Below are 25,235 nucleotides of genomic sequence, written 5' to 3'. Positions count from 1 at the left end.
CGCTGGAGGAGAAGTTTGGGTTACCCCCGGGAAACGCTTTCAGGTGCATACAAGTGAGGGCCTTTGTGAGGCGGCAGGTGAGGGAATTCCTGCTGCTCCCGGCACAGGGGATTCAGGACAGGGTGATTTCGGGTGTATGAGTTGGAGAAGGCAAAGTTTTGGCGATTTAACAGGAGCTGAAGGAAGAGGAGGAGGCCTCGGTGTAGGAGTTAAAGGGCAAGTGGGAGGAGGAGCTGGGGGAGGAGATAGATGACGGTCTGTGGGCTGATGCCCGGAGTAGGGTTAATTCTTCCTCCTCTTGCGCCAAGCTCAGCCTAATACAGTTCAAAGTTACTCACAGAGCGCATATGACAGGGGCGAGGTGGAGTAGGTTCTTTGGGGTGGAGGACAGATGTGGGAGGTGCTCGGGAAGCCCGGCAAATCACGTCCATATGTTCTGGTCGTGCCCGGCATTGGATGGGTTTTGCAAGGACTATGTCCAAGGTGGTGAAAGCCCGGGTCAAGCCGAGCTGGGGGTTGGCATTATTTGGGGTAACGGACGAGCCAGGAGTGCAGGAGGCGAAAGAAGCCGGTATTCTGGCCTTTGCGTCCCTGGTAGCCCGGCGGAGGATTTTGCTATTATGGAAAGATGTGCGAAGCCCCCTAGTGTGGAAGCTTGGATCAATGACATGGCAGGGTTCATCAAGCTGGAGAGGATAAAGTTTGCCTTGCGAGGGTCTGTGCAGGGGTTCCTCAGGCGGTGGCAACCGTTCCTTGACTATCTCGCGGAGCGTTAGGAGGAGTTCAGCAGCAGCAGCCCAGGGGCGGGAGGGGGGGGGGGGTTTGGGTGGGTGAGGTTTTTTCCCTATTGGTGCTTTTAAATGTCATATGGGGGGTTATTGTATATGGGGGAAATCCAATGTATAATTTTTGTATAATTTTTGATTGCTTTGTTCTTGTTTCTTTCTTTTTGTTGGGGGGGGGGGGGGGGTTTGTTGAAAATCTGTTGAAAAATTTGAATAAATATATATTTTTTGAAAAGGACAGGAATTCATGGAATAACAATAGTATACTGATGAAATGCGAAGTTTATGCTGCATATTATTAAAAGGAATTCAACAGTATTGAGAGAGAGTAATAGTAGTTACTGGATACTCTCTGCACGGGACAGACTTGTAAACAGTGATAATATGCATAAAGCAAGTTTGTACATAATGTTGTGCATGCCCTCCGACCACCTGTGGCAGTGTAAACCCATCACATGACCCTATGGCTGAGAGTTGAGAGTAGGTCGTGCAGTAGCTCTACATAATTAATTAATGTTAGTAAGGACAGCATGGTGGCGCAGTGGTTAGCAATGCTGCTTCACGGCACCGAGGTCCCAGGTTCGATACAGGCTCTGGATCACTGTCCGTGTGGAGTTTGCACATTCTCCCGTGGGTTTGCGTGGGTTTCACCCCCACAACCCAAAGATGTGCAGGGTAGGTGAATTGGCCATGCTAAATTGCCCCTTAATTGGAAAAAATGAATTGGGTACTTCAAATTAAAAAAAAAAAAAATTAATGTTAGTAGTTTATTCTTTTATTTATCCTAGTTATCTTATCGCACAGTTGTTTCGTAATAAATTATTTAAACTAGATGTTCTGTAGTTCATCATTGTCTTCAGCCAGTCAACAGAACGTGACATGGTACCAGGATTGAGGATTTACTAAGAAGTCCAATATTCTGTACGTAAAAATACCACTAAAGATAACTTTGAAGGATAAGAAAAATGACACATCTTTGATACGAACCTTGCTAGCTACTGGCATCTGGTGCTCAACGCACAGCAAAACTTCAAAGCCTAGGATGGAAGGCATCAAGGCACCTCAACAGCTTTGAATACCAGTAACATAGATTAGAATTGGAGGGTATTGAAGCAACAGTTATGTTGTAGTCCTTGGTCTGCAGGCACAGCCCGATGAGAGGTGTATCGCGTTGCTGCTCACTGTAGCAGGTCCCCAAACAATTGAAATTTTCAACAATGTTCTCTTTCAAAATGAGGCTGACAGCAAAAGCTTCGACGAAGTGCTTAAACAATTCGATCGGCATTGCTCCCCTATAAAAAATGAAACCTTCAAGCGCTATATATTCCGTACGTGTACCCAGAATGCATGAGGCATTCGATAGCTTCCTCCCTGACTTGCGATTGAAGGTGCAGTCGTGCAACTTCAGCTCACTCCAGTCGTCAATGATATGCGATCAGGTAGTTTATGAATCTCCAGTGATAAAGTGTGCGAGCGGCTTCTGCGGGAAACAGAGCTGCAACTTGGAAAGTGCCATTCAAATAGGTCATGCTAGTGAGCTGGCAGCAAAGCAGCTCAGCACTTTGAATCTCCGGCATTTTGGCGCAAAGTCTTAAAAGTCTGGTGACGCAGCTGAATAAGAAACATGCTCCCAGTATGAATGGTCATTTTGAGTGGCCAACCCAATTCTCCATTTTGTGTCCGCGGTGTGGCAAACCGCATTTGCCACGGCACTGCTCATGGAAAAACATGTGCCATCTGTAATGGCAGGAATCATTTTGCAACCCAATGTTATTCAAGAAAGACTGAACAAATAAGAGTACCAATACTATTGATGATACGTGCCTAGAGGATATATTCTTCACAGACACGATATCCGGCAGAGACAGTCATACCAAACAACAATGTTTTTCTACCAATCTGCAGCAATAGTGAATTGAAGGCAAATAATTATAAAGATAAATGGACAGTGCCATTAAAGGGAACGTCAGAGTGATAACAGTCAAGCTCGACACCAGTGCGAGGGCAACCTGTCTGATGTAAAAAAAAAAGCTGCAGACTCACCCCAAAATAGTTACCAGAACGGTATTGTTAAGAGGTTACAATGGTAACAAAATCTCATCGTTAGGAGCATGATGTCGATGTCAAAAACAAAATTCACAAGGTGAAATTTTCTGTGGTGGTGGCGGACCGCGAGTCTTTAATTGGAGTTGAGGCCTGTGAGGAGCGACAGGTAGTCCGACGAGTCTATAGTGCAGACAATGCTGCAACAGGCCCTCATCCCTCAGGAGACTCCAAAGTGAATGATTTCCCTGAAATTTTCCACGGTTTTGGTACCTTACCATACATGTAGAAGATTCAATTAAAGGAAGATGCGAATCCTGTGATTCATGCGCCAAGACGTGTGCCAGTGCCATTAAGAGATAAACTAAAGGCAGAGCTAGAGAATGACTGTCTTAGGTGTCATTAAGCGCATTGAAGTCTCAACAGACTGTGTTAATTCGATGGCATCTGTAAAGAAGCACAATAAAGAACCTCCACAATGGATGACCTGTATTGATGGTGTCAAACTAAGGGAAGAAATCAAGAAGGACCCAATGTTGCAAAAGGTGAAAAGATATCTTCGCTAAGGATGGCCCAGAGAATCCTGCTCCGGTTTATACAATGCGAGAGCAGAGTTGAATGTTGCAGATGGAGTTTAGCTGCGAAAAAAGTGAATAGTAATTCCAAAATCGTAAAGATCGGTGTTTCTGAGTGAACACCATGAAGAGTACACTGGAAGAAAAAATATATAAAAAGAGTGTCGAAGACATGGTCTATTGGCATCCTCCGGGATATCGACACAATGGATGAAACCGCACACAGCGCAGGAGTGTGAAAGTCTGCACACAGTGCGGGAAACAAACAAAAGGCACACAGTGCAAACTGCTTCAGTTCCAAGTGTTGCGAGAATCTGCTCATCCAGAAGCAGAAAGGCAATCACTGTCAGAAAAGGAGGCAAGGGAGAGATTTCTGGCCAAATCCACAAAGAGGTTTGCCGATGAGTCTACGAAACGCCTCAAACCATTGTGGTGCAACCACCGGAAGAAGCATGCAACAGTCCTAAAACATCTGAAGAAAATACGGAACAAATACTACAAGAGGATAATGCATCAATACACGGAGAACATCAAACCCAAGCAAACACTAAAGAACATGAAGAACCTTTGCAAGCTCAGCAGACACTGAAGGTCGATAAGGATAGGGTGCAAGCCAGAACTTGTGACAGACTGTAAAAAAATTCTGAACATGTAAATAGTTATGCATTTCATGAAATGTAAAAAAAGTAATTTAATGTAAAGAATTTAATTTTCCAAAGGAAAGGGGATGTGATGATATGCATAAATCAAGTTCGTACATGTTATGCATGACCTCCAACCACTAGGTGGCAGTGTAAACCCACCATGTCACCCTGTGGCTGGGGGTAGGTCATAGACAATAGATGCAGTAGCTCTACAGTAGTTCATTCGTGTTAGTAGTTTATTATTTATTTATCCTAGATATCTTATCATGCAGTTGTCATAATAAATTATTTAAACTGGATGTTCTGTAGTTCATCATTCACTTCAGCAAGTCTGCAGAACATGACAAACTGTGTTGTTCATCAGGAGCCTGTAATCAAATCGTTGGTCTTCTCAAGTGAGACACTTTTGATACACTATATCGCTATTACTTATGCAATATATTTCCCCCCCAAATAATCACTGCTCATAACTACCTTGATCCTTCACCATTGGTAATTTAATGAAACTATAATTTTTTGGATAAATGGGGTCTGAACATAATAAATTATGGAGCAATGGCATATTGCATAAATATGGGCAGACTATACGAATGTAATCCAGTTTGCATACATCAATGATGTTAATATCTCTTTCTAGTGAGCTCTGACTACTGACATCAACTTGAGTATCTGCCCAAATCTTGGAATAAGCAGACATTCAGAAGTTGGCAGGATATTTTGGTTTTCAACCCTTCCCCCAAACTAGTGCCCCACTTGCACATAAAAATGTGGCAGCAGAGACCCAAAATTGATCCCTATAATTCCATACCCCTGGGGAACAATCAGAACATCAAGTATATTCATTAAATAGCAAGTGCTTATATCACAAATATAATATCCATCAATAATTATCCTTGTACAAATAGAGCCAGTGCTGTTTGGGCTATTCAGAGTAATCAAAGCAATTGCCAATTCACACACAAAAGATCATTTAATTTTCAAGAATTACGCAAGACCATATAGTTAATGTTCGTTAACCTTTCGTAATTATAAAAGTTAATAAGCAAAGTGAATTTGAATAATACGACATTGAACACAGCATGCATGGCCATGAGTTCAGGGAGAAAAACAATGCAACTCAGTAATATAAATGACAGAGGATTAGAAGATAGCCAATGTAAATATTCCTGTTGAAGAGGTGAGAGGAGTATAAACCAGGTAATTATAAGTTACATGCCAGAAATTGAAGGGCTAATAAAAGCAAGGAGATTAAATTTGGGCAGGGTGATGGAGCAAATGAAAGGGGATTTCCGCAGGTGGGACATGCTCCCGCTTTCATTGGCGGGGAGGGTACAGACGTGAAGATAACAGTCCTCCAGAGATTGCTATTTGTGTTTCAATGTCTTCCAATTTTTATCCCCAAGGCATTTTTCAGGAAGATAAACGTGGTGATCGAAGGTTTTGTATGGGTGGGTAAGGCCCCGAGGGCGAGGAAGGTCCTTTCGGAACGGGCGCTCAGGATGGGGGGGGGCTTGGCTCTTCCGAATTTTATTAATTATTACTGGGCGGCGAATATATCTGTGATTAGGAAGTGGGTAGTGGGGGAGGGGTCGGTTTGGGAGCAAGTGGAAGCGGCATCCTGTAAGGGTACGAGTTTGCAGGCTTTACTGATGGCGCCCCTGCTGTTCTCACCGGCTCGGTACTCCACGAGCCTAGTGGTAGTAGCAGCCCTGAGGGTGTGGAGGCAATGGAGGCAGTACACGAGACTGGAGTTGGTGTGGTCACCGATCTGTGACAACCACAACCACAGTTTTGTTCTGGGAGGGCTCGACGGGGGCTTTAGGAGGTGGCAGCGGGCAGGGATTGAGAGATTTGGTGATCTCTTCATTGAAGAGGGTTTTCCGAGCCTGGAGAGATTAGAGGAGGAGTTTGAGGTACCGGGTGGGAATGGATTTCGGTACCTGCAGGTACGGGACTTTGTCTGGAGGCAGGTTCCAAGCTTCCCTCGCCTCTCTCTAAGGGGACCGCAGGATAAGATGATGTCAAAAACAAGGGTTGGGGAGGGGAGGGTTCCGAAAATATATAAGGAATTGATGGAGTGGGAGGAGGTCCGAATCGGGGATGTGAAGAGGAACTGGGAGGAAGAGTTGGGAGGGGAATTGGAAGTCGGACTATGGGAAAAGGCCTTGAGGAGAGTCAATTCATCCTCGTCGTGTGCCAGGCTTAGCCTGATCCAGTTAAAGGTGGTCCAAAGGGCTCTTATGACTATGGCCCGGATGAGTAGGTTTTTTGAGCAGGTGGATGACAGGTGTGTGTGGTGTGGGGGAAGCCCGCGAATCACGTACACATGTTTTGGGCGTGTCCGAAGCTGAGGGGATTCTGGCAGGGGTTTGCGGACTTCATGTCTGAGGTCCTGGAAGGGAGGGTTACTCAGAGTCCAGAGATGGCAACATTTGGGGTGTTAGGAGGATCCGGGGGCCCAGGAGGGGAGAGAGGCCGACGTTTCGGCCTTTCCCTCCCTGGTGGCCAGAGGATGGATTTTTCTGGGATGGAGGGACTCGGAGCCTCCAAAGTCAGTGGTGTGGGTCAGTGACATGGCAGGGTTTCTCAGGCTGGAGAAGATTGAGTTCGCCTTAAGAGGTTCAATTCAGGGGTTCGCCCGGGAGGCGGCAGCCGTTCATCCACTTCTTTAAGGAAAACTGACCGTCAGCAGAAGGAGGGGGGGGCGGCATTGTAGAATAAGGATAGGGAATCTAATATATGGGCAGTTAGTGGGTAGGCCGGGGGGGGGGGGGGGGGGGGGGGGGAGGAGAAGAGGAGAGAGTTGGGTATGTTATTGTGATGTTGTTGCATGTGTCGGTCTGCTCTGCTGTTAAGAATGTTTAAATGTTAAAATTATAAATGCTTCAATAAAATGTTTTCTAAAAAAAAATGTGAGGAGATTAAAGAAGTTAATATCAGCAGAAAAATGTATGGGGCTAAAATCCAACAAATTGCCAAGACCTGATGAGCTACACCCTATGCTGGAAGAGATAATCATAATAATCATCACTTCTTGTCACAAGTAGGCTTCAAAGAAGTTACTGTGAAAAGCCCCTAGTCGCCACATTCCGGCGCCTGTTCGGGAGGCATGTACAGGAATTGAACCCACGCTGCTGCTTTGTTCTGCATTACAAGCCAGCTATTTAGCACAGTGTGCTAAACCAGCCCCAGATAGCTGCAGCCCAGTGCGCTAAACCAGCCCCAGATAGCTGCAGCCCAGTGTGCTAAACCAGCCCCAGATAGCTGCAGCCCAGTGTGCTAAACCAGCCCTAGATAGCTGCAGCACAGTGTGCTAAACCAGCCCCAGATAGCTGCAGCCCAGTGTGCTAAACCAGCCCCTGATAGCTGCAGCCCAGTGTGCTAAACCAGCCCCAGATAGCTGCAGCCCAGTGTGCTAAACCAGCCCCAGATAGCTGCAGCCCAGTGTGCTAAACCAGCCCCAGTTAGCTGCAGCCCAGTGTGCTAAACCAGCCCCAGATAGCTGCAGCCCAGTGTGCTAAACCAGCCCCAGATAGCTGCAGCCCAGTGTGCTAAACCAGCCCCAGATAGCTGCAGCCCAGTGTGCTAAACCAGCCCCAGATAGCTGCAGCCCAGTGTGCTAAACCAGCCCTAGATAGCTGCAGCCCAGTGTGCTAAACCAGCCCTAGATAGCTGCAGCCCAGTGTGCTAAACCAGCCCCAGATAGCTGCAGCCCAGTGTGCTAAACCAGCCCCAGATAGCTGCAGCCCAATGTGCTAAACCAGCCCCAGATAGCTGCAGCCCAGTGTGCTAAACCAGCCCCAGATAGCTGCAGCCCAGTGTGCTAAACCAGCCCTAGATAGCTGCAGCCCAGTGTGCTAAACCAGCCCCAGATAGCTGCAGCCCAGTGTGCTAAACCAGCCCCAGATAGCTGCAGCCCAGTGTGCTAAACCAGCCCCAGATAGCTGCAGCCCAGTGTGCTAAACCAGCCCCAGATAGCTGCAGCCCAGTGTGCTAAACCAGCCCCAGATAGCTGCAGCCCAGTGTGCTAAACCAGCCCCAGATAGCTGCAGCCCAGTGTGCTAAACCAGCCCCAGATAGCTGCAGCCCAGTGTGCTAAACCAGCCCCAGATAGCTGCAGCCCAGTGTGCTAAACCAGCCCCAGATAGCTGCAGCCCAGTGTGCTAAACCAGCCCCAGATAGCTGCAGCCCAGTGTGCTAAACCAGCCCCAGATAGCTGCAGCCCAGTGTGCTAAACCAGCCCCAGATAGCTGCAGCCCAGTGTGCTAAACCAGCCCCAGATAGCTGCAGCCCAGTGTGCTAAACCAGCCCCAGATAGCTGCAGCCCAGTGTGCTAAACCAGCCCCAGATAGCTGCAGCCCAGTGTGCTAAACCAGCCCCAGATAGCTGCAGCCCAGTGTGCTAAACCAGCACCAGATAGCTGCAGCCCAGTGTGCTAAACCAGCCCCAGATAGCTGCAGCCCAGTGTGCTAAACCAGCCCTAGATAGCTGCAGCCCAGTGTGCTAAACCAGCCCCAGATAGCTGCAGCCCAGTGTGCTAAACCAGCCCCAGATAGCTGCAGCCCAGTGTGCTAAACCAGCACCAGATAGCTGCAGCCCAGTGTGCTAAACCAGCCCTAGATAGCTGCAGCCCAGTGTGCTAAACCAGCCCCAGATAGCTGCAGCCCAGTGTGCTAAACCAGCCCCAGATAGCTGCAGCCCAGTGTGCTAAACCAGCACCAGATAGCTGCAGCCCAGTGTGCTAAACCAGCCCTAGATAGCTGCAGCCCAGTGTGCTAAACCAGCCCCAGATAGCTGCAGCCCAGTGTGCTAAACCAGCCCCAGATAGCTGCAGCCCAGTGTGCTAAACCAGCACCAGATAGCTGCAGCCCAGTGTGCTAAACCAGCCCCAGATAGCTGCAGAGGTAAAATTCTCTAGGTTCTGGAACAGTCCCAGCAGATTGGAAGCTAACAATTGTAACAATGCTATTCAGGGAATGAGTGAGGAAACAGGAAATGACAAGCCAGTTAGCCTGATGTTTGTCATTGGTAAAGTTTGGATTCTTATTCGAGGAAGACTTAACAATGTTAAACCTTAACAATGCACTTAAAAAAGCGCAGTGTGATTAAACCAAGCCACTATGGGGCTGCATGGTGGCCCAGTGGTTAGCACTGCTGCCTTATGGCGCTGAGGAGCTGGGGTCAATTGCGGCCCCAGGTCACTGTCTGTGTGGAGTTTGCACATTCTCCCTTGTCTGCGTGGGTCTCATCCCCATAACCCAAAAGATGTGCAGGGTAGGTGGATTGGCCACGCTAAATTGCCCCTTAATTGGAATTTCATTTTAAAAACAATCCACCATGGTTTTAGGGCAATCCTGTCTGACAGATTTATTAGAATGTTTTGAGGACCGAATTTGTAGAGTAGATAAAGGGGAACCAGTAAACACAGTATACATCAAAAAGACAGTCATAAAAGGTTAATATACAAGATAAAGACTCATGGAATTGGAGGTGATAGATTACCATGGGTAGATGACTGATTAATGGACAGAAAGCTGAGAAAGAGCATAAATGAGGATTTCTTTGAGTTGGCACGCTGTAACTAGCAGGGTACTACAAGGATCAGTGATGGAACCTCAACTACTGACAATCTACATTACTGACTTAGACAAAGTGACTAGTAATGTAAGTTTGCTAACGACGCAAAACTAGGAGGGAAATCAAGCTGTGTGCAAAGTCTCAGGCAAGCGACCACTCGGACGTGATGGCTGTAGAAAAGTTTTGATTTATTCTCCCTACTATTTTCCCCCCCCCCCCATCTCCCCAAAGTGTCTCCTGCCCCCGGCCCACACCCGGGTAGGAGGTGGAATTTAAGTGCAGGAGAGTGAGGGGATGAGATTGACCCTCTGGTGTATGGAGCCGAGGGCCAGAATCGGTCGAAAGAGAGGGAATTAGTCGGTTGAAGCCTGTGCGGCGACTGCAAGGTACGTGGAGGTGGTGGAGGGGCAGGGAGCGGCACTGCCGACTCAGTGGTCGACGGACCAACTGGTGAGCTTCTGAATGAGTTCACCCAGCAACGCAAGGAGAGTCTGGAGGACCTGGACTGGGTGGTGAATTTGATCAGGGCAGTGATCGACCGCATGGAAGCGAAGGTGCCGACCCAGAAGATGGAGAAGGTGGTTGGGGAATACGATGAACAGTTTGCCGAGATGCAGCCGAGATGGCGCTGATGCACGATCAGCAGAAACGGCTACAGGAACTAGAAAACCGGTCACGCGGGCAGAATATGAGGATCGTGGGCCTGCCGGAGGGAATCGAAGGAGCCGATGCTGCTGCCTATCTGGGGAGGATGCTGGAGAAGCTGTTCGGAGAGCGTACGTTTGCACGGCCGTTGGAGGTGGATCGAGCGCACAGGGCGCTAATGAGGAAGCCTCAGGAGAACGAGCCACCGAGAGCGATGGTGGTGCGGTTGCACCGGTTCTTTGGCAAGGAGCAAATTATGAGGTGGGCCAGGCGATGTACCTTGGAGGGCAATGAAATCAGTACACCAGGACCTGGATGCAGAGTTGGCCAAGAAGAGAGCGAGCTTCAACAGGGTCAAGGCACCCCTCTACATAAAGGGAGAGAGGTTTGGGCTACTGTACCTGGCACGTTTGTGGGAGACTTACGAAGGCCAGGAATTGTACTTTGGATCGGCGGTGGAGGCCGTAGAAATTGTCAGAGACAATGGACTGGCAGGAGAAGGTGGACTTTGAATTTGGTGGAGATGCTGTTATGATGTCACTGTTAATTTATGTTTGAGGCCATTTCTTTCTTTTTCAGCTTCAGGTTTGTTTTTGTCCTTTGTTAAGAGAGGAGGGTTGATTTTTGTTTGGGTTTGGGGAGGGGTTGTATCTTGGTTTGCTTGCATTAATGTTCGAGGGGGGGGGGGGGGGGAGAAAGAGAAAATCAGCGGGAGGCTAGGTGTCATGTGCGGGGGCCGCCAGGGTAGCTGGCCGGGCTAGTTCAAGGAAGTGCAATGGGGGGGGGGGGGGGGGGGGGGGGGTGTAAGAGGAGAAAGATTGATGATGGTGGGTACCCAAGGACGGGCCTGGGGAGGTATGGGACATGGGCCGGAGGCTGGCCCGGGGGACTATGGTTGATAGGTCCAGGAGGGGCTGGAGTGGGAACAGCTGCATAAACTAAATTTGGGTCGGTTGGTAGCTCAGATGAGGGGGTCTTTCGGAGGTGGGATGCGCTCCCATTGTCATTGGCAGGGCGGGTACAGACAGTTAAAATGACGGTCCCCTGAGGTTTCGGTTTGTTTTCCAGAGCCTACCAATTTGTATCCCCAAGGCATTCTTCAAAAAGGTGAATACAGAGATCTTGGGATTTGTGTGGGCGGTGAAAACGCCGAGGGTGAAAAAGGTGCTGCTGAAGCGGAGGCGTTGGGGGGAGTGGGGGGGTGCTGGCCCTCGAATTTTATTAACTACTACTGGGCAGCGAGTATTACGATGGTCAGGAAGTGGATAGTGGGGGGAATGGGTTCCAGTATCTGCAGGTGCAGGATTTTGTGCGGAGGCAGGTTTCAAACTTCCCGCACCTGCCTCCCCAGGGGCTACAGGATACAGGATAAGGATAAGGTGGTTCGAGAGCAGGAGTGGGAGAAGGGAAGGTCTCATAAGGAGCTGATGGGAGTGGGAGAGGGCCCCGATAGAGGAGGTGAAGACAAATTGGGAAGAGCAGCTGGGTGGGGAGTTGGAGGCCCTGAGGAGAGTTAATGCGTCCTCGTTGTGTGCCAGGCTCAGCCTGATACAGTTTAAGGTGGTCCACCGGCACAGTTTGTGTAAGCCATGGTCGCTGGGGCTGTGCGCTCGGGGGGTTTGTTGGTTATATTGTTGTGCTTTCTTTTTGTTGAAAATTTGATGTGTCAAATTGTTAAAATTATAAATGCCTCAATAAAATATTTTCTAAAAAAAAAGAAATAGAAGCAGAATTTCTTTTTAAAAAGGTGTGAAACTAGTAACATTGATTCAGAGACAATGGCGCACTCAAACAAAGATAACAAAAGGTGCACAATTAGGAAAGCAAATGGCATGTTGGCCTTCGCTGTAAGGGGGATTAGAAAACAAAAATAAAGTCTGGTTACAACCAGACAGGGCATTGGTGAGACCATCCCCTGAAACGCTGGACAAGTTTTGTCTCCATATTTAGGGAAAGATATTCAGAGACGGTTCACTAAATTGGTTACTGGGATGAGAGGGTTTTCCTCAGCAAATGGGGTCTATAGTCTCGAGTTTAGAAAAAGGAGAGATAACTTCATTGAAATATTCAAGATATGAACGGGCTTGATGGAGTAAGATATTGGTGTGATTTTGCGGGTTCATTTGCCGTGTGTGCAAATCCAGTTATAGCCTCTAAATCGAGAGGGGACCAAAACAGGATTCTGACTGGTGACATCGCTGTTTGAGATATTCCCTACACCCCCGCCGATGACGTGATCAGGTTTACGCCCCTGATTTCTATTAATTTACATCAATTTAAATATAATTAAACAGCTTCACCTCGTAGCATCTGGCCCCGTGGAATGCTCTCCCCTGGTGGTGTGACGTCTCACCGGCACAAATCACTACTGGGTTTCGAAAACTAAATTCAGTTGTGATGACCTTGCCAGGAGGTGCCTGTAGGCCCTCGGGTCGAAGGCAGAGGCTGGACATTACCCCCAGAACCCTGGCAGTGCCATGGGTAACCCTCCTCCATCAGGGGAGGAGGGATTCCCCTTATGTGTGGCGGTTGGAGAGGGGTCACCACAAAGTTTGTGTGTGTGTGTGTGTGTGTGGGCGGGCGTGGTGGGGGGTAGATCTGGTCAGAAAACATGCCTGTGTTTCTGGAAAGAAACACGCCAGTTTTCAGTCAGAATCTGACACTGCCATTTTTGGTGGAATTTTCCACCAGTGAAGATGTTCCCACTCACTGGGATATCTCGAACTAGGTGGGCACCGGTTTCAGGATAAGGGGCTGATCATTTGAGATGAGAGATGGGGAAACGTTTCCACTCAAGTGGTTTAGAATCATTGGCATTCTCCAGCTGAGGGTTGTATAGATGCACCATCATCCTGGTCATATTTATAGCTGGGATAGACAGATATTTGATATCAGAGAATCAAAGGATTTAAAGAGGAAAGTGGAGTTGAAGCCCAAGATCAGCCATGCTCATACGGAATGATGGAGCAGGCTCAACTGGCTGTATAATCCTCTTCTGCTCCTATTTTTTATGTTCATAGCACCTTTAACATAATAAATGACCAGAGCGGCAGTGGCACAGTGTTAGCACTGCAGCCTCAGTGCCGAGGATCCGGGTTCGATCCTGGCTCTGGTCACTGTCCGTGTGGAGTTTGCACATTGTTACCTGCGTGGGTCTCACCTCCACAGACCCAAAGGTGTGCAGCATAGGTAGATTGGCCATGCTAAAATTGTCCCTTAATTGGAAAACAAAATGATGTGGGTACTCTTTAAAAAAAAAAAAAAAAATTTTAAACATAATTAATGACCAACAGTATTTCACAGAGGCATAAGAAAACAAAAAATGCCACGAAGCTCCATAAGGAGATTAACTCAAAGAGCAAAAGCATGGTCAAAGAGTTTTATGTCTTACGAGTGCATGGAGGGAATTGAAAATAAGTATGACAATTTTAAAATCAAGACATTTTTTCAAAGAGAACAGGAGTGATAGGTTAACTCAGCTTGGTATAAGTTCGGACAGAAGCAGCTAAATTTTGGATAGCCTCAAGATTACACAGATGGAAGACCAGCCAGCAGTACATTAGTACAGATAAGCCTGGGAGGTTAAAAAAAAGGCCAAATCAGTGAATTAATGAATTATGGACCAGTTTATTGTCACTTGTGCAATTTCATTGAGCATTTAAAGACATGGGATAATCAAGAACAGCCAGAATGGATTTTAAAGACACATTTGACAATCTTTTTGAAGTAGTAAGCAATTAGACAAATGGAATCCAAGCACAAGTGTAGCAGCATGATGGATAGGAAACAAATGGCAAGGTTTTATGGGTATTAAGGATTGGAAGTTGTGGATCTTAGTTTCAGTGCTGTATCAAAAATTAAAAATATATTTTTAAAATGCTGCTAAATGAGGATTTGCGATATTGGCACTAACATATTGGAATGTCAAAGTTTAGAAATGATGAAAAGTGATACACACGAATAATTGGTTTGATTTTAAAATATACATTTGTACTTTCCCATTTGTAATCTTTCATCGCTTCAATCTCTTAAGTAACTCTGTCGTTTTCAACCATTGAATAGTTGCAGGACACTGCAAATCCAATTGCATCTTTCAGGATTAGTTCATTTTAAACATGCAATTTAAAATTCATGTTAGAATTGCAAACAGCTCATGCATCCTTAAACACTCCAATCTCAAGCTAGATCACCTTCCTGCTCTACTTACAAGAATTGAGTTCATTGCTGGAACTAGTGCATACACCAAGCCTGTGAGGCGAGCTGCATATGTATACTCTTTTAAATCATCTCTCAATAACCTGATATAGAGGTATGTCATGTTGCAATGAAGAGGGTCAGCATAAATGTAGCGACTAACAAAGAGAAAAGATAAAACGTGGGAATAAACCCCCAGAAAGTAGGCTGATATTCAACAATAGGTCAAGCAAAATGGTTGAAGAGTATGTATATGCAGCCTCATAGCTAAACTAATAATCCTACTTGATGGAAGGAAAGAAAAAATATTTTACCATATGTGGTGGAAGGGCTGGGGGAGGGGGCAGGAGAAATAAAAAAAAAGTGCATACAAAAGATATTTCTGGAGCTTTACTATTTCCCTGAATTTGGGTACTTACATACATTCCATAGATTGTATTTTGTAGGTCATAGTTCAAGCCAGCTAGCTCTGCTGCATATGCATACTCGTTGAGAGAATCTTTCAGCAGTTCAAGATACAAATAGGCCATATTACAATGTAATGGATCCACATAAGCAAATGGGCTGGAAGAAAATATGCCAAACATTAGAATCTACTTCTACAAATTTAATTAATGAAACACAAAGCAATGCTTTCACCTGCCAATAAAGCTATGCATATGAGTAAGCATTTGGGTTTTCCAAATCTCAAAAACATTAAACTTTCACCATATTTGATAAATATATTATCTAAAGACATTTCCCTTCTCACTGACTATACAAAATGATGAAAGTAGCAGAACTTATTTAAATAAGACACTGGGCATTGCAATCGCAATCATTTGACGGTCTGCATTATAAACAATAAATGTTTCACTTGGTGCAATACATTTGAAATAGGAGAAAAGGGTATTTGTGGAAAGCTTGCGTTGTGTTGAGGTTTATTGAGTGTCAATATGCTTTACAAAGGGCTTCCGGGTGCGGCGATGACCAGCTAAGTCGCACGTTTCGGCAGCTCCCGGTGGAACGGACTTTTGGGCTCTTAATAGGAGCCCCAACGGCAATTTTAACGGCAAAAAACACTGTGCGGTAATCCAGAAGGGAATCCCCCCTGGACACGGATGGAAAAAAGAGAGCAAAGTGGCCGGATTGCGGTGGATCCTCTAGAGCAGCGGCCAGGAAGGCAGGCACAAAGCAAGATGGCGTCGGAAGGAGGCAGTTTAATATGGGGCCCTGACTAACAAGAGTTCCTGTGGCGTTGCGTGGAAGAACTCAAAAAGGAGATGAAGAAGGAGCTGTTGGCCCCGATATTACAAGCGATTGAGGGGCTAAAGGAGGAGCAAAAGACCCAGGAACAGGAGCTTCGGGTCGTGAAGGCAAAGGCTGCTGAGAATGAGGACGACATACAGGGCCTGGTGGTGAAAACGGAGATGCACGAGGCACAACACAAAGGGTGTGTGGAAAGGCTGGAGGTGCTGGAGAATAATGCGAGGAGGAAGAATTTAAGGATTCATGGTCTTCCCGAAGGTGTAGAAGGGGCGGACGTCGGGGCATATGTGAGCACAATGCTGCACTCGTTAATGGGATCGGAGGCCCCGACGGGTCCGCTGGAGGTGGAGGGAGCCTATTGAGTTCTGGCGCGAAGACCGATGGCTGGAGAAATTCCTCGATCCATAGTGGGGAGATTTCTCCGATATAAGGACAGAGAGATGGTCCTCAGATGGGCAAAGAAAACTCGGAGCAGTAGGTGGGAGAACGCGGTGATCCGCGTATATCAAGATTGGAGTGCGGAGGTGGCGAGAAGGAGGGCAAGCTTTAAATCGGGCCAAGGCGGTGTTGCACAAAAAAGATTAAATTTGGAATGCTGCAACCGGCAAGACTGTGGGTCACACATCAAGGGAAACACCACTACTTCGAAACGGCAGATGAGGCGTTGACATTTATTGTCGAGGAGAAACTGGAGTGAGCAGGCCAGAAAAAGAACGTTTGGGACAAAGTGGGGGGGTGAATATGTGGGATGAAGGGGGGGGGGGGGGGGAGAAAAGAGGGAAGAGATGACTTCCCAAGTTGTTAATCCTGCGACCCTGTAACTTTTTCTCTCTTCCCCATGTCGTGGGGGAGGGGGGGAGGGAGGATGAGGAGCTGAGGGTGCCGGCCATTGGGGGCGGGGCCAAAAGGGAAGCGCGGGCTTTGTTCTCGCGCTATGGTAATCACGGCAGGAACAGGAAAGGAGGAAGGAGGGGGCCTCGCACAGTGTGAGCCGAGGTTACGGGGGGGAAGCCGAGGTCGGCCAAAGTTTGCTGACTTCTGGGAGCAACATGGGGGGTGCAATTACGCTAGTTTGGGATCTAGCGAGGGGGGTTAACTGGGTTGCTGCTGCTGGGGAGAAGGGGGAGCTGGTATGGGGGGGGGGGGGCGCCGATTGGGGGAGATACGGGTGAGGAGCTGGATTGAAAAAGGAGATGGCTAGTCGTCAGGGGGGGGGGGGTAAAGAGCCCCCCAACCCGGTTGATCACGTGAAATGTGAGAGGGCTGAACGGGCCGATTAAGAGGGCACGGGTACTCGCACACCTAAAGAAACTTAAGGCAGATGTGGTTATGCTTCAGGAGACACATCGGAAGCGGATAGACCAGGTCAGAATACGCAAAGGATGGGTGGGGCAGGTGTTTCATTCGGGGCTAGACGCAAAAAACAGGGGGGTGGCCAAACTAGTGGGGAAGCGGGTAATGTTTGAGGCAAAGACTATAGTGGCTGATAGTGGAGGCAGATACGTGGTGGTGAGTGGCAAATTGCAAGGGGAGGCGGTGGTATTAGTGAACGTGTATGCCCCGAACTGGGATGATGCCAACTTTATGAGGCATATGTTAGGACGAATCCCGAACCTAGAAGTGGGGAAGTTGGTAATGGGTGGAGATTTTAATACGGTGCTGGACCCAGGGCTGGACAGATAGAGGTCCAGGACCGGAAGGAGGCCGGCTGCAGCTAGGGTGCTTAAGGACTTTATGGAGCAGATGGGAGGAGTAGACCCCTGGAGATTTAGTAGACCTAGGAGTAAGGAGTTTTCGTTTTTCTCCTATGTCCACAAAGTTTATTCACAAATAGATTTTTTGGTTTTGGGAAGGGCACTGATCCCAAAGGTGACGGGGACGGAGTACACGGCTATAGCCATTTCGGATCATGCTCCACATTGGGTGGACCTGGAGATAGGGGAAGAAAAACAACAGTGTCCACCCTGGAGAATGGACATGGGATTATTGGCAGATGAGGGGGGGGGGGGGGGTGTTTAAGGGTGAGGGGGTGTATTGAAAGGTATTTGGAACTCAATGATAATGGGGAGGTACAGGTGGGAGTGATCTGGGAGGCGCTGAAGGCAGTGGTTAGAGGGGAGCTGATATCTATTAGCGCACATAAAGGAAAGCAGGAGGGTAGGGAAAGGGAGCGGTTGTTGAAAGAACTTCTGAGGGTGGACAGACAATATGCGGAGGCACTGTACAGGGAAAGGCAAAGGCTACATGTAGAATTTGACTTGTTGACTACGGGTAATGCAGAGGCACAATGGAGGAAGGCACAGGGTGTACAGTACGAATACGGGGAGAAGGCGAGCAGGTTGCTGGCCCACCAACTGAGGAAAAGGGGAGCAGTGAGGGAGATAGGGGGGGGGGGGGTGAGAGATGAGGAGGGAGAGATGGAGCGGGGAGCGGAGAGAGTGAATGGAGTGTTCAAGGCATTTTACAAAAGATTATATGAAGCTCAGCCCCCGGATGGGAAGGAGAGAATGATGTGCTTTCTGGATCAGCTGGAATTTCCTAAGGTGGAGGAGCAGGAGAGGGTGGGACTGGGAGCACAGATTGAGACGGAGGAAGTAGTGAAAGGGATTGGGAGCATGCAGGCGGGGAAGGCCCCGGGACCAGATGGATTCCCAGTCGAATTCTATAGGAAATATATGGACTTGCTGGCCCCGCTACTGATGAGAACCTTTAATGAGGCGAGGGAAAGGGGGCAGCTGCCCACGACTATGTCAGAGGCAACGATATCGCTCCTCCTAAAGAAGGAAAAAGACCCGCTGCAATGCGGGCCCTACAGGCCCATTTCCCTCCTGAATGTGGACGCTAAGATTCTGGCCAAGGTAATGGCAATGAGGATAGAGGATTGTTGTCCGGGGGTGGTTCATGAGGACCAAACTGGGTTTGTGAAGGGGAGACAGCCGAATACAAATATACGGAGGCTGCTAGGGGTAATGATGATGCCCCCACCAGAAGGGGAAGCGGAGATAGTGGTGGCGATGGATGCCGAGAAAGCATTTGATAGAGTGGAGTGAGATTATTTGCAGGAGGTGCTGAGGAGATTTGGCTTTGGGGATGGGTATATCAGGTGGGTACAGTTGCTGTATAGGGCCCCGATGGCGAGCGTGGTCACGAATGGACGGGGGTCTGACTATTTTCGGCTCCATCGAGGGACGAGGCAGGGATGTCCTCTGTCCCCGTTATTGTTTGCACTGGCGATTGAACCCCTGGCCATAGCATTGAGGGGTTCCAGGAAGTGGAGGGGAGTACTCAGGGGGGAGAAGAACACCGGGTATCTCTGTATGCGGATGATTTGTTGCTATATGTGGCGGACCCAGTGGAGGGGATGCCAGAGATAATGCGGATACTTGGGGAGTTTGGCGATTTTTCAGGGTATGAACTGAACATGGGGAAAAGGGAGTTGTTTGTGGTGCATCCAGGGGAGCAGAGCAGAGAGATAGAGGATGTACCGTTGAGGAAGGTGACAAGGGACTTCCGGTGCTTGGGGATCCAGATAGCCAAGAATTGGGGTACATTACTCAGGCTTAATTTAACGCGGTTGGTGGAACAGATGGAGGAGGACTTTAAGAGATGGGACATGGTGTCCCGGTCATTGGCAGGTAGGGTGCAGGCGGTTAAAATGGTGGTCCTCCCGAGATTCCTTTTTGTGTTTCAGTGCCTCCCGGTGGTGATCACGAAGGCTTTTTTCAAAAGGGTCGAGAAGAGTATTATAAGTTTTGTGTGGGCTGGGAAGACCCCGAGAGTGAGGCGGGGATTCTTGCAGCGTAGTAGGGACGGGGGGGGGCTGGCACTACCGAGCCTAAGTGAGTACTACTGGGCCGCCAATGTTCCAATGGTGTGTAAGTGGATGGGAGAATGGGAGGGAGCGGCGTGGAAGAGATTGGAGAGGGCGTCCTGCAGGGGGACTAGCCTACAAGCAATGGTGACGGCGCCGTTGCCGTTCTCACCAAAGAAATACACCACAAGCCCGGTGGTGGTGGCTACATTGAAAATTTGGGGGCAGTGGAGACGGCATAGGGGAAGGATGGGAGCTTCGGTGCAGTCCCCGATAAGAAACAATCATAGGTTCGTTCCGGGGAGAATGGAGGGGGATTTGGAGCATGGCAAAGAGCTGGGGTAGTACAACTGAGAGATCGGTTTGTAGATGGGACGTTTGCGAGTCTGGGAGCGCTGACGGAAAAATATGGGTTGCCCCAAGGGAATGCATTTCGGTACATGCAATTGAGGGCTTTTGTGAGGCAACAGGTGAGGGAATTCCCGCAGCTCCCGACGCAGGAGGTGCAGGATAGAGTGATCTCAGAGACATGGGTGGGGGATGGTAAGGTGTCGGACATATACAGGGAAATGAGGGACGAGGGGGAGATCACGGTAGATGAGCTGAAAGGGAAATGGGAAGAAGAACTGGGGGAGGAGATTGAGGAGGGGCTGTGGGCTGATGCCCTACGTAGGGTAAACTCATCGTCCTCGTGTGCCAGGCTAAGCCTGATACAATTTAACGTGTTACACAGGGCACATATGACCGGAACACGGCTTAGTAAATTTTTTGGGGTAGAGGATAGGTGTGAGAGATGCTCGAGGGGCCCGGCGAATCACACCCACATGTTCTGGTCATGCCCGGCACTACAGGGGTTCTGGGTGGGGGTGGCAAAGGTGCTTTCGAAGGTGGTGGGGGTCCGGGTCGAACCAAGCTGGGGGTTGGCTATATTTGGGGTTGCAGAAGAGCTGGGAGTGCAGGAGGCGAGAGAGGCTGATGTTTTGGCCTTTGCGTCCCTAGTAGCCCGGCGCAGGATATTGTTAATGTGGAAGGAAGCCAAACCCCCGGGTGTGGAGACCTGGATAAACGACATGGCAGGGTTTATAAAGTTAGAACGGATTAAGTTCGTGTTAAGGGGTTCGGCTCAGGGGTTCACCAGGCGGTGGCAACTGTTCGTCGATTACCTCACAGAAAGATAGAGGGAATGGAAAAGAAGTAGACAACAGCAGCAAAGAAGTAGACAACAGCAGCAACCCAGGGGGGAGGGGGGGAGGAATCGGACAGACTCTCAGGGATGTTATTGTATATGTATTTGTTATAGGTAATTGTATATTGGATTGTTGGATTGTATTTTTGGAGAGTATTTATTTTGGACAAGGCAGTTGCCATTCAGTTTTGTTTTTGTTTATATATTATTTATTTATTTGTTTAAAACTGGCCACTGTTATTTATATTGCTTTATTGTTGTGTAAAAGAAACACTACGTACCGTTATGTTTGGCCAAAAATCTTGAATAAAATATATATATTTTTTTAAATATGCTTTACAAAAAGCAAAGTCAATGTAAAGCCTCATCTGAAGATTGGGAGGTATAATGTGCAATTTCTTCTGAATGCTGCAGTTGCTGACATAATTTCTTTGCAAAGAAAGGCTGAATATGCTAGCAGTGTTTATCTTTCTCCCTTTTGTGCCATGAAAATCCATTTAAAATATTTTAAAATAGCTGAGGTTAAAGTGTCAGCTTCCAGTTGGATTTTAACACATGAATGAATGCAAAAAAGCCAGTTGTATTGCTCAGGAAGATATGTTTTACATTAATTTAACGAAAAAGAACTGTGCAATGCTTGCTTTAGTTTCTGTATTCATTTGGTTATTAACTTCAAGCAATTAGGATTTTTCAGATCAATTTCTAGATGCAATACCAGTAACTACAAACAATACTGCAAAAATAAGCTTACAATTTGTTTCAAGAGTTAGTTGGTTTTCTGCTACATCATGAAATGTGCACTAATGGCAAGAAAATCATTCTATGGAACAAGCAAACTGCAGAAGGCAGGTGCAACTGTCTCAAAAGTCCATGGCCGAAATGTTCTGGCCGATGTGATTCTCTGTTCCGGTTGGCAGCGCACCCCCGCACATCGGTTTCCCGGTTGCGTGGCATCAGTGGGAAATCCCATTGACAAGCAACAACAAACAGCGTACCACTGAAAAACACGCAGCTGGGGGAAGCAGAGAATCCAACCCCATGTCTGCCAGTTTCTATCTCCCCCAAAAAGGGAAAGCCATGCAAAGAATCAAGCAAGTGGACAGAAAAAACCACAACCGTATAGATCGATTAACCTTTTCACAATCAGATTGCTTCACTACATCTTTCAGGAAAAGCAAACCTGTTCAGCTCCGTGAAAATCATAGCTCAATTCATAGACACCTTACGGTGTTCCACATTGTTAGTTCAAGCCTCGAGACAATGGGCCCCAAACAAATGAAGCACTGACCGTTGTTCTAAACTTCCAAAACTACTTAACTGTGTCACTATCCAAAGTGTGATCAAGTACTTCACACTTATAGAAAAAATATTGTTTTGTAGGAATGAATATTACAGAATCATGCATAAAAATGGAAATGTACACGCCAAACTTATTTACTCTAAATGTGAACAGATATTCAATAGGTACTGTATCGAAAAGCCCCATTTATATTTTAAGTCTCTATCAATACTTCACTCGTTTTTCTGTACTTTTTAATACAATGGATCAAACCTCAGAAGCAGTAGAAACCTTTTTCTTTCTCCAATGTGTTCGGCTTCTTGCATGGTAAGTACTGCTGCACACCATTTGGAATATCCAGAACTAGAGAAAGGTGCTATATAAACAAAAGTCTGTATTTCCTTTATTTTTGATCATCAACTTGTGCACAGTGCAACTCAGTACCATATCACTACCATCACCCTATTTCAATCAAATTCTGAAGTCAACAACACATGCACAAAGGAACAGATTTATCGTCTACACTTCCCAGGCAATTGCTGTGAAAACGTTACCTCGGGACACTTCTTTAAGGTACCTCCCAAATACAACACCCTGGAACTTGGACGTTATGGCCCAGCATCTAAAACCATATGGTCAGGTTCCATGTGTGGTTAATGACGTCCAGCTCTAAGTTCACCACCGCCTCTCCTGATCCCTTCACTGCCTATGACTCGTCAAAACTGCTTATGCAACATCCAGTCCCTGGATAAGCTAGAACTGCCACCAATTAAACATTAAAAGCAAACCCCATGTCATTCTGGTCCCTCACTAATTCCACCCACACCCCAATCACTGTCCCAGGCTGAACTAGATAGTTCACATCTTTAACATCCTATTAGATCTTCAGCTAAGCTTTTGACATATCATCTTCTCCAGAGCAATCTCTTACTCTTACTTCTATGTCGAACACTGCCCATCTCTGCCCCTTTACCCGACATGCAGAAACCTTCATCGCTCCTTTTGATATTCCAGACTAGATTCCAATACTCTCCTTGCCAACCTTCTTTGTCCACATTCCACTAACTTCAGCTCACAAAGTTCTGCTGCCTATATCCGAACCCACAGCCTGGCTCAGCCACCCATTACCCTTGTTCTCACTGATCTACATACGATTTCCAACCCATGAAAGCCACAAACTAAATTCTTGTCCTTATTTTCAACTATCTTCTTGGCCTGTCCCTCCCTATCTGACTCCCTCCAGCCTTACAAATGTCCGAATGCTTAGCAGTGACATGGTACGACCGGATTCTGTTTCTACAAACTAATGTGCCAACCATTTTCTATCATTACACATCTGTGATTTATAAAGTTCCATGCATTTTTAAGCCAGTTACTTCCTCTTCTTTTTTGGCAGCACCACATTTTGTTCTTTGCAGCTGACCACTAACCTATTTTTCAGTGAAGGATAGAATTGTACAAAAAAAAAAAAAAATCAGTATTATTTGAATGGATAAATGGAAAATATCTTCCACGTATCACACCAATCTTTCAGCGCTGCACTGGAGTACGTGTCTAAACATGTGGACTAAAGCCACAATCTCATGGCTCAACAGGCTATGGTGCTACAAAATGAGCCAAGCAGACCCTTAAGATAAATACCTAGTAAATGTTACTTAATTTGGACAATAATAGTTTTCAATTATTGATAGGTTAGATACATAGCATTATTGCTCCCACAGTTAGAATTCATCACCATTTGAGGAACATACCTGAAAAACTCAAAATTCATGCACGTTTTTGGGAGAAAGAATCTGTCGTCTTGTTTGAACCACAGTTTGCTCATGGCAGTGTCCTGTAAGAATATGATACCCAATCAGAAGCTCTTTCAAACATTGCCTGGCAATTTTATTCTTTAAAAATTAAGAATCCTTGCTTCTGATTTATGAACTAATCTGGCAAAATATCTCAACAGGAATACCATTAAAGCTGGAATGCCAAATGAAAATATGATCACATAAGCAATTAATCGTTCCTCTCACTGTTAAGAACATGGAAAAGTCACCTTTAGATAAAACTGGCTATTGTTCAATCATGTTGACAGACATACAAATATCCTGTAGCTTTGTTCAATGCAAATACTAAATATTTTCCACGCATCAACTGGGTCATAGTTGGAATACTATATCTAGCTTTAGGCATGTTTGCTTCAGGAATTAAATCACCAGGACATCAGGTGGTGGCCATGGAGTGAGTGGTCGCACATTTGGTGACTCCCGCTAAAGGTGGATTTTGTTGGTCCTTCCCCACCCGCATGGGGAAGCTTTTTGAGTAAAAAAGGTGTGTGAGTGCAAAGGGAAGGTAATACTCTGGTGAGATTGATGTATGGATCAGAGGATAAGGAATGCCACAAGAATGAGAGCGCAGCTGGTGCAGGACAGTTTTTGTGGTGCGCCACAGGTTAAGATGGCAGAGTGCAAGGAGGCTGCACTGCCTGCCCAATGGTCGATGGAGCAGCTGGTGGAATTTTTAAATAATAAATTCCAGCAGCAAAGGAAGGTTACGGTGGTGGAGCTGCCCAGAGCAGCGATTGAGGAAATAGGGCAGAAATTGAAGGCTCAGGGCCTGGCGATACAGAAGGTGGAGGAGCAAGAGGAGCAGATGGCCTCGCTGGTGGTTTGGAATGGTTGCGGACAGCCAGAAGAAGGGCCTGGAGAATCACTCCAGACGACAGAAATTTGAAGATAGTTGGGATGCCTGAGGGCACCGAGGGAGCGGAGGCTGCCAAGAATGTGACACGGGTGCTGGGGCAGTTGCTGGGGGAAGAGGGCCTTTGACCGGTGCCTCGAGGTGGATCGGGCACACAGGGCGCTGAGGAGGCCGCCGCAGGTGGGGGAGCCGCTGAAGGCGATGGTGTGGCTGCACCTTTCCTTGGACAAGGAATGGGTGAGGCAGACCAGGAGGTGCACCTGGGAAGGGAGTGAGCTATCGGTCTACAAAGACCTGGGTGCGAAGTTGTCGAAGAGGCGAGCCGAGTTGAACCGGATAAAGGCTGCCCTCTTCAAGAAGGGAGTAGAGTTTGGGGTTTTGTACCCTGCCCGTTTCTGGGTGACTCATCAGAAGCAGGAGTTTTATTTTGACTCACCAGAGGAGGCGGTAGACTTGAAGAGGCACCATGGACTGAGAGGAGAGGAGTGTGAGAGCACTGAACTTTAGAGAGGAGCTTTATGTTTATGATAGAATGTTTGGGGGGTGTTTCAACAAGAGAG

General features: G+C 47.3%; 1 protein-coding gene across 7 annotated transcripts in view; it reads right to left on the bottom strand.

Moving 5' to 3' along the window:
* ide (insulin-degrading enzyme) overlaps positions 1-25,235 on the bottom strand; it is a 233,845-nt gene that overhangs the window by 114,411 nt on the left and 94,199 nt on the right. For all 7 annotated transcript variants that reach the window (XM_072479084.1, XM_072479086.1, XM_072479085.1 and 4 more), the window contains exons 14-15: positions 23,739-23,821; positions 14,883-15,027 (exon numbers count right to left, since the gene is read on the bottom strand). In XM_072479084.1, coding sequence (XP_072335185.1) covers positions 14,883-15,027; positions 23,739-23,821 — 228 coding nt within the window. The remainder of the gene's footprint in view (positions 1-14,882; positions 15,028-23,738; positions 23,822-25,235) is intronic.

Source organism: Scyliorhinus torazame, chromosome 16 (assembly GCF_047496885.1).
Source record: "Scyliorhinus torazame isolate Kashiwa2021f chromosome 16, sScyTor2.1, whole genome shotgun sequence".
Taxonomy (NCBI): Eukaryota; Metazoa; Chordata; class Chondrichthyes; order Carcharhiniformes; family Scyliorhinidae; genus Scyliorhinus; species Scyliorhinus torazame.
The sequence above is the reverse complement of the archived record's forward strand: the minus strand, read 5'-3'. Positions and strand labels throughout refer to the sequence as shown.